We start from the raw sequence: 15,260 nt of genomic DNA, 5'->3' as shown, positions 1-15,260 counted from the left end.
GCCGTGTTGTGCTTAATCCAGAACAGGTAACAGCAAAGTGTCCAGGATGGAGTGGGAATAGGGCCCTCCATGTACCCTTATCATAGTGCCTTCATGATTATTTGTTTTCACAATGCTAACAGGGCAGTCATACGCAATCCCACTTTTGCATCTGTTGATCTTTTGAGGAGGACTTACTGCTTCGTTCCTAACTGGAAATCCAGAGATTCAACTAATGTAGCTCTCATTCATGTTTTCAAAGCACAGGGAATCTCTCTATTCAGGGAGGAGAAAGTGTGAAACAGCAGTAGTTGGAGAACGCCCCATCGGTGAATGGGGGAACTAAAGGAGGCACAAGGGGTTCACAATCTACATTAAGCCAAGATATGTGATATGTATGGGCCCTTGTTTGTTTTGCAGTTGTATAACTTGTGACTTAAATGGTCTTGGAGATGAGGGTGCTTTTGATGGCATACATAATCCCGCTTATTCCAAAATGCAGTAAGACAGCTCTGCTACGCTTAGGCCCTTTCTGCTGAGTAAGGCCATGGACCTCTGCTTCCAAAGGCTTGCCCTGACAGCACCGCTATTTTTTGGAACCAATTGTCTTCTGTCGGAGATAAGCTGCCTTATACGGTCATAGGGCAAACTATTTGTCCAAGTAAACCCAGGCAGTGGGGGTCAGTGAATGAGTGAGTTTTACCATCACCTGCCACTTTGCCTTATTAAGTGGAGTCGCAAAGCTTGCAAGATCCTTCCCATAGATTACTCCTTTCCTTGGAGTGATCCAACACTCTCACCGACATATGCAAGTAGGGCCAGGACCAGCTCAGTTGAGATGATAGGAAGCTGCCTGGGTTGGAAAAAAATCGAGAGGGACTCAGCTACTCGTCCTCAAGGAGAAGGCAGGCATAACTGCCTCACTGCAGATCATTAGGGCCAGGGATGGGCATGGCTCTGTGGGAGAGCATCTGCTTTGCAAGCATGTTTCCTGGGTCAATCTCTGGCATCTCCAAGTAGGGCTGGGAACGTCCTCTACCTGAAACACTGGAGAGCTGTTTGCCGTCTTCGGTGTCAATACTGAGCTAGGTGGACCACAGGTCTGACCAAGCATAAAGCAGCTTCCTATGTCCTTGAGTGTGTTTTACATCATCTTCTCCCATTCACTTGCATGGGGCAAGGGAAAGCAGGGTGTCAGGGAGTACCTGTAAGGAGCAACGTGATTTGGTTACTTTGGAGGTTTCCTGGGTAAATGCCATCATCCACCTCAACTGCTTTTAGATACCCGTCTCCCCTTCCACACTGATTGCTAGCCGGATTGGATTTGTTTGTTCATTGTATCCTCCCACACCTTTTGTGTTTTGTTGAATACAAGAAGCTGCTGTGTGCTGACAGCTTCTAGGAGCCACAGGTGAGAGCTGAGTGAAGGGTGGGGACCAAAAGTGGACAGAAGGAGCAAGGCATGTCCCCCCAACAGAGGCACTACATCATCATCAGTCAGTGGTAAGGAGGCATGGGAGTATGGGAGAGCCTTAAAATGAATAGTCAGGAAGCACTATGCAGATCAGTTAAGATTAACTTTGTGCTCCCAGTTCAAAAGGTTAAAGGTGGTAGCAAAATAAACTGGGATGAAGACACAATGACCAGTCTCCTTTTCAACACATAAAAGACAAGTACATTTATTTGAATCAGCCTCTAGCACTTTTTGAAATTCATAGATGCCTTGCTAATGATTCAAAAAAACAAACAAACTAAAACCTAGGAATCAGCTGGTCTTAATAAAATACCTTACATTTTAGCCCTTTCCAGAGATTTCCTTTCTTGTGCAATTAACTTCACTGGCTCCACCCTACTCCCATGTCCAAGCGTTGGGCGATAAAGACAGAAGCAACCGACAGCCCACTCTATATCCCTGTGCCATCAAACCCCCAAGGTTCTTGTTCTCCGTTCCCTAAAACTGAGAGATTTCTTCCATCTACTCGCTGTTAAAATGGTAAAAGCTCCCAACGCACTCACAAACCTTACTCCCCTGACCATAGTGGCCATTGTTAACCAAAAAACACACACTGCCCATTAATTCCCCTGCAAAATTGCAGACAACACTTTATTAGTAGCACAGGGCTAGAGAACATCTTTCAAAACATTAATATTTCATCAAAATATGTATTTTCCACATAAAAAGTGTCTTTTGTTCCAAATAAAACCTAAAAGGCATTTAAATCTATATCCCTTGAGTTCTCCCGTTTCCCCCAAATTTAATAATAATAATAATAAAAATCAGTTGCTCCTATGACTTCACTTTTCAGAGTGATATATTAGCAGAAAAAAATATTTTTATATATATTTTCCATCAAAACTCTTCATAGTTTTGGCAAAATAACTATTTAAAATAGTGCAATAGTTGTGTTTTTTAGGGTGCTTTCCCCCACCCCACCCCAAAAATACTAGTAACATTTGCAGTTGTTGCTTGGACAGGCCTGGCCTCACTAGAGAAAATGGGACAGGCACAATCCACCAGGAATTTGTGTGCAGTTTCCACGGAAATGAATGGAAACACTGTGCTCTCCTGTACAATCCCCACAGGATAACTGCCTAGTGGATCACAGTGCCCTGTGCAAAGGGAAAGAGAAACAGGAAGTTATCACAACCCTGTTCTGTGCTAGACTGTTGATCACTGTTTACGTTCCAACCTGAAGCTGGATTGACATACAAAGCTCCTGTAACTTTTTTTTGCCAGCCATCAGTCTATTACAAGGATTTTAAAGCGTATGTATTCATTTCACATAAGCATTGTCACCTTAAACGTGATACCTTGCTTTGCGTCACGTACAATTTAGGAACACAGAAAGCTTATTTATTCCAAATCATAGACCATTGGGTTCATCTAGCTCATTAACATCTACACAGATTGGCAGTAGCTTGTCAGGGTTTCAAGTGGGTGTGTGGGGTTGTCTTCACCTGAAGACGCAAGGAAGTTGGACCTGCAGCACAGAATCTGCTCTACCGCTAAGCGGCAACTCTTCCCTATGTCCAAGAAATGCGTCAGGCCCAGGACATGATTGTGTCTCAGTGTAGAAAACTTACATTGCACCCCATCTCCCACACTGACCAATAGGGAGAATCATCCATTGGGCAAGTTTTCCACAGAACTTCCTAATGGATAAGCCCCATGGGTTGATTGAGAACTGCCAGTCTCCCACACTGATAAAACCCTTAATCTGCCACAGGAGGTAGGTTCCGCACCTCTCCTCTCTGGAAGGGCTACTGAGCAGAAGGTTCAACAAAAGTCCAGGTTTTCAGAACGGGTGCAAAAGGAGTCTTCTATCTTCCCCTACCCATCCAATGTTTCCCCTTCCAGTATGCACATTAGGGTATATCCCCCCCCAGCCCCATATCCACACACTACAATTCAAAAGATTTCAAAATGGTTTCTGGAATTTGGAATCTGATCAGGGTCAGTCCATAACTTGGTGGCAGAGCACATGCACAACTTGTACCAAGTTGCAGATTCAATCCCTGGCCTTTAATGGGAGAATCTTCTGCTGGAGACCCTGAGAGCTGCTGCCAATCAGAGCTGCCGATACTGTGCTAGATTGACGAATAGGCTGAGCTGGTGTAAGGCAGCTGTTAACGCTAGCTGATCCTACCACTTGAAAATGGTGGAAACACACACACACACCTGTACTTTTCAGCTTTTAATATAAGCAGTCTTTAAAATTCTTTAGCAGAGTCCTCACAGCAATCTTAGGCTGTATCCCCGGGAGCTTGAATAAGATTTGGCTTTTCCATTTGCCTGCTGTTGATGGGAGATGTATTCTAACCATTTGAGCACCATTCAAGAGCTGTGTCACCCCAAAGGGAAGTCTGGATTTTAAAAAGTGAACAGGACAACCTCTCACTGTACACTTGTTTTGTCGATGCCAGGAAAAATATGGTAGCTGTTAGATCGGAGACTGAATCCTTCCTCCTAACAAATTACCTGTTCCACAGATACGTATGTGAGAAAGCTATAACTTCGGTGTTGAAGCTAGTCTGAGCTTTACCGGTTAGTAAAAAAAATAACGTTTGGAGGGAGCTGTTCTTCCCAGTTGTTCAGCCAAATGAGAGGGTGGGAGGCTGAGGGATCAGAAGAAAAGAGGAAGAGATTGGGCAGGCTTTGTCCATGCATCTAGAAATCTCCACTCAAGGCATCCCTTTTCCCCCTTGGAACTCAGCAATGAAATCCAGGGGCCTTCTTCCCGTGCCACCCCTAATCCTAACAGGGGAAACACTGTTTCTGATTCTAATTCCTGCACTTTCGCTTGCAACTTATTTAAGAACACCATCACCACCCCTCAGCCATCTGCTGAACTTGTGATACCTGGGAGCAGAATGTCGGACACATCAAAAGCCAAAAGGTACTAGATGATGCAGGAGCCAAGAGGTAAGCGACTATCTTGCGACAAGGCAAAAAGAATGGCGTTGGGTTGAGGCGACAGAGTGACTCCAGAGGGTTCTATCAACCCAGGGGGACCTGGTAAGAGTGGGCTACTACAAAGGGGTCTGAATAGAAGCAGCGCTCCCACTGAGTCAGGGTCTCTTGCACAGAATGCTGCTGCCCACACACGTGTGCACCCGGGAAACACAGGTCAGAGGCAGGCAGGTGCACGCACACACCCGTTTATCCCGGGAGCAGCCGAGAAAAGAAATGTCAGACACATAAAAAGATTACAAAAGACAAATACTTCAAATAAGGCCTACTCTCTTCCACAGCTCAGCCCAATGTTTCCTTGGCAAAGGACGTGGCAGTGTGTGGAATCCTGGGAGGAGGGGAGGGAATGATCCCCAACGCAAATCATATGGCAGCTTGGCAGAAGGAGGCAGTGCGCCAAAGCAGAAGGCCCGAGAAAAGCCGAGCAGATGGGAAAGCCAAGCGATACACTCCACTGCCTTTTGCACGTGCGAAAGGGGAGAGACAAGGTCCACTGCCTCTCAGGCACAGCCCCCACACCCCAGTCAGTGCAGGGCAGGCTTGCCCTCACTACGGGGTGAGGAAATGCACCCCCCCTCCAAACACACACACACACAGCAGCTGTACTCCCTAACGGCAGCACCCCCCATTTTTCACAGTCTCTACACAGTCTCTCCAAGGGAGGCGGCATGGTCATGACTGGGCGTGCGAAATCCACTGGCTGTCCATGGGGCGCCTCAGCAGCTCTTCCACATGCCGCGCCACGTCCATCGAGTCATCCAGGTCATAGTCCGCTTCTGGGTCCAGCACGGAGTCGGGGCTGAGATGGAGAGAAAGGAGGAGTATAGGTCAGGTGGGCTGCAGGTGTAAGGTGTGTTTGTGTGTGTGTGTGTGTGTGTGTGTAGACGGGTTGGGAGAGAAGCTTCTCCGCTTCTGAAAAGGCGGGGAACTATTTGTGATGGAGCTGTGGTTTTCAAGCCAACTTTTCAACACCCTCAGAAAATTACAGTCCTCTGGCTTGTTTGGAGGAAGCCAGAAGAGTTAACTTGGGTTTAAACAGAAGATTATGCAGAACTTACATCAATGGCAGCTGCCCTGTAAATAAGCCAACAAAAATTACCAGCCTGCATTTTTATTTTATTTTACTGGTTTGGTAAGAGGCTAGTAACCCATGTTTCTATGTTGGCCAAGGAGACGGAGAATCCTCTTCTTTCGTGGCTAGCAATTAGCCTCTTAGCAGCCTGGTGTTTTTTTTGTGTGTGGTTTTTTAATGCCCTCTACTGGTGAAGGAGGGACAGATTTGAGGGACAGGCTTTCCTTCCTCTGTTGTCAGTATAGAAACCAAGTGGCCTGGGAGAGGAAGAACAGAGAAACCTGCCGGCCCACTCACTCTCCTGTATGGAATTTCCGGTTGCCCATAGTTACCAAGCAAGTTATTAAATACAACGCTGAATAATAACAGGTTTGCTGAAGAGCAGGGTGAAGGGCCATGAAGCAGAACCCACTTGCAATGGAGAGCCCCCTCCCGAATATCCCACCCACCCAGCCTTACTTACTTTGTTGGATAAGTGTTGTACAGGGACTGATGGCAGACAGCTGGGGAGGAAGCTTGATCCATGTAGGTAGGCCCTCCAGCTGTAGAGTCTCCAGATGTAGTGGCAAACCTGCAACAGATGGAGTCCGCATTGGTAATCATCTCATATGCCCAAGGGACCTTTTGCCCATTGCACTGGGCACCTAAATCCACCAAAGGGGCACTTGATACAGTGGTACCTCTGGTTACGTACTTAATTCGTTCCAGAGGTCCGTTCTTAACCTGAAACTGTTCTTAACCTGAAGCACCACTTTAGCTAATGGGGCCTCCTGCTGACGCTGCCACGCAATTTCTGTTCTCATCCTGAAGCAAAGTTCTTAACCCGGTGTATTATTTCTGGGTTAGTGGAGTCTGTAACCTGAAGTGTATGTAACCTGAAGTGTATGTAACCCGAGGTACCACTGTATAGACAAATGAGGATCACTTCTGTATTAGCAGTCTTCCCAGCCTCTATCCTGCTTTTTTAGCAATCCTTCGCCCTCCCCTCAGCACCAACGGCATATCTGTCCCAATTTGCTTATACTCTCCTGCCTTCTACCCACTGCCATTCATTCATTCATTCATTCATTCATTCATTCATTCATTCATTCATTCCAGGAGTTCCGTTTCCTGTTCCCTGCATGCCTTCTATGCCCTGTGTTTTAAGGACACCCCCCCCCATGACTGTCAGTATCTGAAGAAGTCAAAATCCCTCCCTCGCATCATAACTGGAAGCTGGTCAAACAGGGAGCAGACGTAGCTGCCAAGAAAATAAACTAAAAAGGAAAGGCCCATCGCAGTGGGAAGGGGTTTGTGGAGAGAAAGACAACCCTGACTGAGAAAGCCACAAGTCCTCAACCATGTCCATTTCCTACCCATTCCTTCCCTTGGGGATAGCGCTGACAAGATATAGACCCAGACATACTTAGCTCCCTCCAGGCTTCTAAAAACACGGATCCGAATGAAGAAGCCATCAACCCATGTTTGGAAATAGGGCAGTGACCAGAACTCTAGGTTGCGGGGTAATGAGGAGAGAGAGATGGCAGCCAAAGGAGAGAATACATCTGCTTCCCACCCCAAATATTTACATTTCCTTCCATTTTTTAAAAAAGAGATTTTAAAGAGCCATGGTACTCACTCTGGCACAACTTGCTTGATCAGTGGCTTCACATACCCATCCCCCGTCTTTGCTGCAAAAGAAAAAAAAAGGGGGAGGCACTGAGTTATTACATAGGGCATGCAAGCATCTTGTCCAATCCGCTCTATGCAAATAGATGAACAAATTGAAACCATTTGGTGTTCCCTGTTCCTCCTGTTTTGCTTTATTTGTTTTATTGTCTTCCTATCCTGCCTATTTCTCCAAAGAGACTAAACGTGGCTAAGAAACAGTAAATGTGCTCTCAAAGAAATGTGTTGATATACAACTCATTTGACAAATCCCAGCGGCGTAAATAGAATGCAGAACTGCAACAGCAAAAAAATAAAACTATTGTACCATTTTGCATCAGCTGCCTGAAGCTGAATAGTGATGGCGCCTGATGGACTTCAGCTGGAAAAGCATTCCATAAGGTAGGTGCCACAAAGGAAAATGTACCCCCTACCCCTAAGCTGCCACCCATCTTGTATCCCAAAGTCAAGGGAAATGCAGTTTGCAGGGAGGAATATAATGAAAAGGCTCTCATACACTGGGTCATGCATACCAGGGGAAACCCCTCTGGCTCATGGAGAAGGCAAGATTAAACCTCACCTATACCCCTTCCTAGCATCTGTTTTTGAGCTTTTCTAATTTCTGCCAACTTGGCTATTCTGTCTGCAAGAACAGCTGCCAAACATAATTTTTGTTTTTTGTTTTTTTTAAAGACACCTTGTTCTCTCCTGGAGCCCCATTCATCACAAAGACATTTTTCCAATAAATCATTTTCACCAGCAATTCCATATTCTCAGCCTCTAAGTCTAGCGCCACCCACTTTCCTCTCCCTTTCCTTTTGCTTCTTCTCAGAGCCATTTCTGACCTATGCTATGTACCTGGCTAAACATTACAGTCATTTCTATATATCCCCCTAAAGTAGCCTCTCTCAACCTCAGGCTCCCAGGTGTTGTTGGACTACAACTCCCATCATCCCTAGCTAGCAGGGATGATGGTACTTGTAGTCCAGCAATATCTGGGGACCCAAGGTTGAGAAAGGCTGCCCTAAAGAAAAAAATGTTGCACATACAACAGTGCAACACAGATCACACAAATTCCAGAGCGGGGGAAAACGAGAGACTTGCAGCTGAATGTAACCATTGCTTAGGCTCCCTTGCCAGAGGCATGCAGAAGAAGTCTGTCTGTGATTAGATGTGAGAGTGGGAATAGACCATGCCTGAAGAGATCAGGTCAGTTTTCTCTTGGTGCTGCAAAACCTACAAAGGACTGGCATGTAGTATTTGGAGAAGACCTCTTCCTTGGGACGGTCAGGATACACATAGAGGAGGTATGGAAGGTCCCCGAGACGGTCTGCCAGGGTGCGGATGGAGAAGTCACGAGTGGTGAAGGGCATCAGGTTCCAGAACATTCTATCAGCTGTAAGACCCAAGAGCATCATAACTCAGCAGTGGAAACAAAACAAGCAGCTCTGCTGACCAACCAGAAACAGAGACAAACCCCCAAATAAAAGCAAAACACCTACGCAGAATTGAAGGGAGAGGAAGCCTGACAGAGGGCTTTCTGTATGGCAGCTTCTTTGCTGAGTTCCCTTCCCACAGAGGTGCATCTATATAGCTTTCACCATATGCTGAAGAGGCACTTTTTCACCCTGGCCTGTGACACTTTATGTAAGTTTATTCTGTGGGACCTCCTCTTTTGCTGACTCTATACTGCTTCATACTATCTGTAACCATTTCACTTGTCTTATAATTGTAATGGTTTCATCTTTTTTAAAAAAATGTATTATATTTTGGTGAGCTGCCCTGGGACCTTATGGTGAAGGGCAGGTTAGAAATCTTATAAATAAATAGACACATTTATGACTACTACAAAACATCACTGCTTCAGCAAATCAGGTATGAGTGCCTATTTCCAGATCTGCCTGGTCCCTCAGCTACTGGCCTTCCTGATATAGGTAAGTCAGCCAGTGATGCATGCTCTTGTAGCTTACAAATTAGACTACTACAGTGCACTCTATGTGGTGCAGTCCTTGATGATGGTTCAGAAGCTACAAGTGGTGTATAACACAGCAGCTAAGCTTCTAAAGGTAAAGGACCCCTGACAGTTAAGTCCAGTCGCGAACGACTCTGGGGTTGCGGTGCTCATCTCGCTTTACTGGCCGAAGGAGCCAACCTTTGTCCGCAGACAGTTTTTCCGGGTCATGTGGCCAGCATGACTAAGCCGCTTCTGGCGAAACCAGAGCAATGCACAGAAACACCGTTTACTTTCCCGCTGGAGCGGTACCTATTTATCTACTTGCACTTTGACGTGCTTTCGAACTGCTAGGTTGGCAGGAGCTGGCACTGAACAACAGGAGCTCACCCCGTCGCGGGGATTCGAACCGCCGACCTTCCAATCGGCAAGCCCCAGGCTCAGTGGTTTACACCACAGTGCCACCTACATCCCTTGATGATGCAGCCCTTGATGATGGTTCAGAAGCTACAAGTGGTGTATAACACCGCAGCTAAGCTTCTAGTCGGACTCATATTACACCAGTCTTGAAAGAACCTACAATGGTTACCAGCTCCCTACCAAGCCCAATTTAAGGTGTTGGTATTGAAGTACAAAACCCAAAATGACTTGGGCCACAAATACCTGAAGAACCATCTCCTCCAATATCAATCAGTTGAGATGCTAACATTGACAAGGGAGACTCTGTAAGCAGTAACACCACTTTGTGTGGTTTGGGCATGTGAGAGAGCCTTTTCTGTGGTGTCCCCCAAGTTATGGAATGCCCCCCTGGTGCATCTTGCATTACTGTTGTACAGTTTTTGATCTGAGGTCAAGGTGCATCACTTTACCCAGGCTTTTAAGTGAGTGGATTCCTCCCCACCCCGTCCTGCTGAATTGCTGCACTCTTGTTTTGCAGTGCTTGTGATTTTGTTTAGTTTTGTGGTTTTAACACGTGGTTATAATGAATTGTATCTTGTTTTAAATTGTGGTATTTTATGTAGCCTGCCCTGGCTCAATTCGATGAACGGCAGAATAAAAATATAAATAGCAAAGAAAGTAAATAAGATTTCACACATAACATAGCCACATCTAACCCAACTAATAGGAACATACAGGACAGGAAGTGAAACTAGATGCAATTATAAGCCAGCAATTGTGACGGAGAAGGGCCAAGTTAATGCACAACATGACAAATGGAATGCAATAAACTACAGCTATAAACTTAAAGCTATATTAGCCAATGTTACCTAGAACCCCAGAGACAATAATAGTGTGCTGTTAATGGTAAACAGTTAACTGTTGTTTGCAACGATTTTTTGATTCAATACTCTCAGAGCAGGCAAGGACATAATGCAGTATTTCTTCTACCAAAAAACCGAACTCACTGTTGTCAAACCTCCAGGCGATTGTGATACCTCCAATCTCAGAGTCACTAAACCTCAAAAGGAAAGTTCCATCTGGCTTGTTGATTAGCAGGTTGTGGGCTTGCTGCTTGTTGACAAAACCTAGAATTGCCCTGGAGAGAGAGGGGAGAGAGAGAGAGAGACATCAGACTACAAAAAGGTAAGATGTGGCTATTGCAGCCTGTAAAAGCCAGTAAAGGCAGCAAAAAGGATGGGGGAATCTCACCCATCATTCCAGTGAGGTTTCAAGTGTTTCTTCAGGACTTCCATCACCCCATCAAACCACTGCCAGAATGTGTAATTTCGTCCTGGGAGGTTCTCCTGGTTAAAGAGAAAGAAAGATCAACATTCCTGCCTGTTTCTCAGTCACCCTGGGGTCTTGTAAAACAGGTGGAAGGTGTCCTTGGATCCTAAACTAATGGTTTACATAAAGTAAAGTAAATCCTTATAAGACTTGCCACTATCACAAGTTATGGGGAGAACTAGCCATCAGTTGAGAGACACTTTTGTCTTTGGTATATACTAATCAGCTGTCACTATAACACTTCATTGTCAAAAGACAATGCAATCTCAACTCATTTTTTCACCCAAAAGGTTCTCATGAGCTCCTTTCACAGATTAGGGACAGAGAAAGAATGACTTGCCCTGTGTTACCAAGTCAAGCCAGTTTACACACAGAGCAAGTGAGGAAACATCACAGAAGCTGCGATTTGGTTTTTGAACGTTTTAGAAGTCGAACGGACTTCTAGAACGTATTCTGTTCGACTCCCAAGGTATGACTGTAGAGCACACACTCACACACCCTTACCCTGTTGAACTGGGCCCAGGAAACAGCCATGCTGTTGTAGTCTTCTAAGAGGTTCATGTTGCTATTGAACAGTTTCTGGGCCAAGAAGAGCAGGTTTTCCTTGGTGAGACCTCGGCTGCTCTGGACCTCCGATTTGAACTTCATATTGAGGGCCTCGCACAGTTGCGACCACATCACCTTGTCGGGCACGGCGAAGGGCACACGGCCCGGCTCTGCGAAAGCGTTGTCCCACAGCACCGTGGCTGTGGCGTTGTTGTCCTGGCTGCCGTGCACAATCACCACCACAGGCAGGGACAGCGTCTTCACCTGGAAGACCAACTCGTTGCCACCAACGCTGAACTGGGATTCAAAGAGGATGGTGAACTTCTCCTCGGTCACTGACTCGGCGCCGCGTCGGTCGGAGCGCTTGATCCGCTTCAAGGACTGTGGAAAGGTGCCGTGGGAGAGGCAAGCACAGTAACGGGGGGAGGTGGGAAAAAACAGAGCACAGGCTGTCAAGGCCCTAGAAGCGGTAGCCATCGCTTGCAGGTAGCAGTAGGAGAAAGCTATGCCATATATTGAGGCATATTTGTGGAGGGAAATACGCACAGCGTATTTCGGTCTACCTGGAGAGTTTCAGATGCAGTTTTTGGCATTTTTACCAAAGCTCGTCACACCAGAAGTGGAAATTGGACGGGGCCACTTTATAACACTGGCAAAAGGCCTGAAAACCAGAGAGCAGGGACAGGGAGGACAGATACAAGGGAGTTCCCCCATTTAAAGCTCCATCTTGGCCCTGGCTTTTGGCTCCATATATGGCTCATTTTTCCTCTCTCAGAATCAGGAGGATTAACAACAGACCCTTGGTAGGAAAAATAAAAGCGGGGTGGGTGAGAATCAGTGCAGGCATCTTTGTCTTACCATGTTGCGGAAATGAGCGCTCAGAGTACCAGTCGCCTGGTGATATTCCATCACACAGCAGTTGTTCAAGATATCGCCGCTGCTCTCACTGCCAAAACAAACCAATGGTAGTTAGCAGAATATAAGCCAGTGCACCACAGGCAGTTTAATATCTTCCCATCTACATTTCTGCACCAGTACGACCCTGCTGACATAGCTTTTCATTGCTTCAACAAAAATCTTTTGATTTATTTATTTTTTAACATTAGGCTAAAATTTACAAATGAATGCATGCAAACGTAGACATGGATTCTGAACGGGCTTAAATGGAATTGTCACTTTTTGCCTTGTGACCTTTCATTGTCAGCCTTGGGGGAAGGCTGCTGCCATGCCACAAAAAAAGTTTGCCAGCATGTCAGCTTCCAAGAAGAAAGCCTTTTGCAACACAATGGTAGAGGATGTGAAAAGTCTGCTTGATTGGAAGAAAAACAACACATAAGAGCCCAAGAGCCATGATAGCAGCAAGGGCGCTTCTAAAGTTCTATGGACTGAAGGCTAGGATGAATTTCACACACTGGTCAAGATTTACATCTCTTAGTTCCTGAACACCTTGCACACCTTTTTTTCTTCAGCCCAGGGACCATATTTCCTTCTGGGCAACGTTCTGGGGGCCACATGGGAGTGGTGGGCAGGACCAGATGCAAAAATGGGCAGAGCAAAAAATGCAAATTCTGCCTAGTTTCTGCACATACTCTCCTCTCTAGCCTCCCTCTAGGCAAGCAAAATGCATTATCAGAGTACAGTGGTACCTCAGGTTACAGACGCTTCAGGTTACAGACTCTGCTAACCCAGAAATAGTACCTCGGGTTAAGAACTTTGCTTCAGGATGAGAAAAGAAATTGGATGGTGGTGGTGCGGCGGCAGCAGCAGGAGGCCCCATTAGTTAAAGTGGTACCTCAGGTTAAGAACAGTTTCAGGTTAAGAACAGACTTCCAGAACGAATTAAGTTATTAACCAGAGGTACCACTGTACAATGACATATTCCAGCCAGGCAAAAAACACTTTTCAAGGATATGGAGCAAGTCTGGCATGGGCTATGGCCTAAGAATCCCCCCCCCCCCCCCGCTCTTGTATGGAAAGAGTGAAAACATTCCCTCTACTAACTCCCCTGCTAGTATTTTCCACTTCTTCTACTTTCTTAACAAAATTACACTATGTACTGAAATACAGCTCCCATCCTTCGCGCTCCATGGCTTAGGATGAGCACAAGTGTCTGTCCTAACCTTGCGAAATCACTCATAGAGTCCCTGCCACATGAGGTGTGTGAGGGTTACACATACTTGCGGGTGCTCTCATTCTTCAGGAGGGCTTTGGCCTGCTGTTCGCTGATGATGGTGGCCTTCACCTGTGGGGGGTTCATGTGGACATTTAACTTTCCACCAACCAGCAGCCTCACTGTGGCTGCAAACTTGGTCTGGGTCTTCAGCACCTGGGGAGGCTGCTTTTCAATAATAAAAGTACTGTGGAGGGAAGGGAGAAATAGAAGGAGGAACTATTTGCAAAAAACAACAACCCAGGACTTGCGAAGGAAATAATTTACATAACTAACTAGCTGCTATTACTCATTTATGTCCATGCTCTTTCCACCATGGTTGTAAAAAGTCGAAATTCCAGATGTGGAGAAAGCAGTGAGGGCACATTTGCATGATACAGGAAAGTCTTTGCAGTTCAAGCCCACAGTGAACACCATACATTTTTTGCAAATAAAATGAGGAACCCACACGATAAATACAAGAGAAAACTCACACTGATTTGAACTATCTGGCTTGCAATTTTTTTATGTGAGTGTATAAACTGCATACATGCATATATGCTGCTGCTTACATTTTTAGTTGTCACTGCAATCTATTTCAATTTTTAAAATTTGTTTATAGCATGCTTTTATTTTTTTATCTGAATCACAGTTTATATATTTACATTAGCTACCTTGCACTCTATTGTGGAAAGGTGGGCTACAAATGTGTTTAAAACGAACTAATATTGCTTATGCAGCTAATGATTTGGTGTATGTACCGTTCTATTTTTAATAAATTTCAATTAATATATCTTGCTGTGTATTATTAGATGGAACATCTCTGAACAAACAAAAGTCCATCCACACCTTGATGACTCTCCCACACAAGATTTTCCCTTCTTTCAGCAAGAATGTCCCCACCACCGCTCAAATTACCTAGTCACCAGGGCAGAAATTATGTCTGTGACGGTGGTGTTGATGTCAGCCAACATCTCTTCATTGGGCCCTGGAATGGGCAGCTGCTGACACAGATGTTCAACACGGCGCACTTGCTGGCGGTTCTGGCAGATGATCTCAGCTAGCTTCTCACACCTACAGAAAGAAGAAGCTGGTTTAGGAGCATGGGGGTGGGCAGGACGCCAGAAGTGAGACAGGCTCAATCCAGATAGCACTTTCAGATGATGTCTAGATCAATGTCAATACATCCTACCTATGCCTTTGCTTAGGACACTTCAGCACATGCAGGCTCCCAAAAGTTTGAAAGTGAGTATTGTGTATTCAACACTATGTAGAGTAGAGCCATTGAAGTTAATGGACATGACTCACTGAGGTTTATTAATTTCCACAAGTCTACTCAGAGTAGGACTTGGTTGAACAACACTCATAGTGCTACAGTAACTTGAGATTGTGTGTGTGTGTGTGTGTGTGTGTGTGTGTGTGTGTAAGTAAGTAATCTGTGGCTCAGCTACAACTCCCATCATCCTTGACCACTGGCTATGCTGTCTGGGGCTGATAGGAGTTGCAGTCCAATGACACTGGGAAGGGAACAGATTCCCCAGTGAAAAGTCACAGCCCCACCTATAATGATTTAATCTTGTCTGGATTTAGGTTTCAGCCAGTTCACTCATATCCAGCTTTCAACTATGGTAGCATATTGAGCAAGCTTTGCACTAATGATGTATTGGATTTCAAATGATATCCATATAAACTTGTGATGCCAAATTGTTTTATTAAC

General features: G+C 45.5%; 1 protein-coding gene across 6 annotated transcripts in view; it reads right to left on the bottom strand.

Annotated features, from left to right (window-relative positions):
- Positions 1-1,631: 1,631 nt before the first annotated feature.
- Positions 1,632-15,260, bottom strand: part of LOC310829783 (signal transducer and activator of transcription 5B) — a 66,864-nt gene continuing 53,235 nt past the window's right edge. For all 6 annotated transcript variants that reach the window (XM_083708701.1, XM_083708698.1, XM_083708699.1 and 3 more), the window contains 10 exons: positions 14,462-14,617; positions 13,572-13,751; positions 12,253-12,340; positions 11,353-11,775; positions 10,771-10,865; positions 10,527-10,657; positions 8,410-8,565; positions 7,141-7,192; positions 5,986-6,093; positions 1,632-5,249 (listed from right to left, as the gene is read on the bottom strand). In XM_083708701.1, the coding sequence (XP_083564827.1) occupies positions 5,123-5,249; positions 5,986-6,093; positions 7,141-7,192; positions 8,410-8,565; positions 10,527-10,657; positions 10,771-10,865; positions 11,353-11,775; positions 12,253-12,340; positions 13,572-13,751; positions 14,462-14,617 (1,516 nt within the window). In that variant the 3' untranslated portion in view covers positions 1,632-5,122. The remainder of the gene's footprint in view (positions 5,250-5,985; positions 6,094-7,140; positions 7,193-8,409; positions 8,566-10,526; positions 10,658-10,770; positions 10,866-11,352; positions 11,776-12,252; positions 12,341-13,571; positions 13,752-14,461; positions 14,618-15,260) is intronic.

Source organism: Podarcis gaigeae (genome assembly GCF_964106915.1).
Source record: "Podarcis gaigeae genome assembly, chromosome: 13".
In the NCBI taxonomy this organism is placed as follows: Eukaryota; Metazoa; Chordata; class Lepidosauria; order Squamata; family Lacertidae; genus Podarcis; species Podarcis gaigeae.
This window is presented reverse-complemented; position numbering and strand designations above follow the sequence as displayed.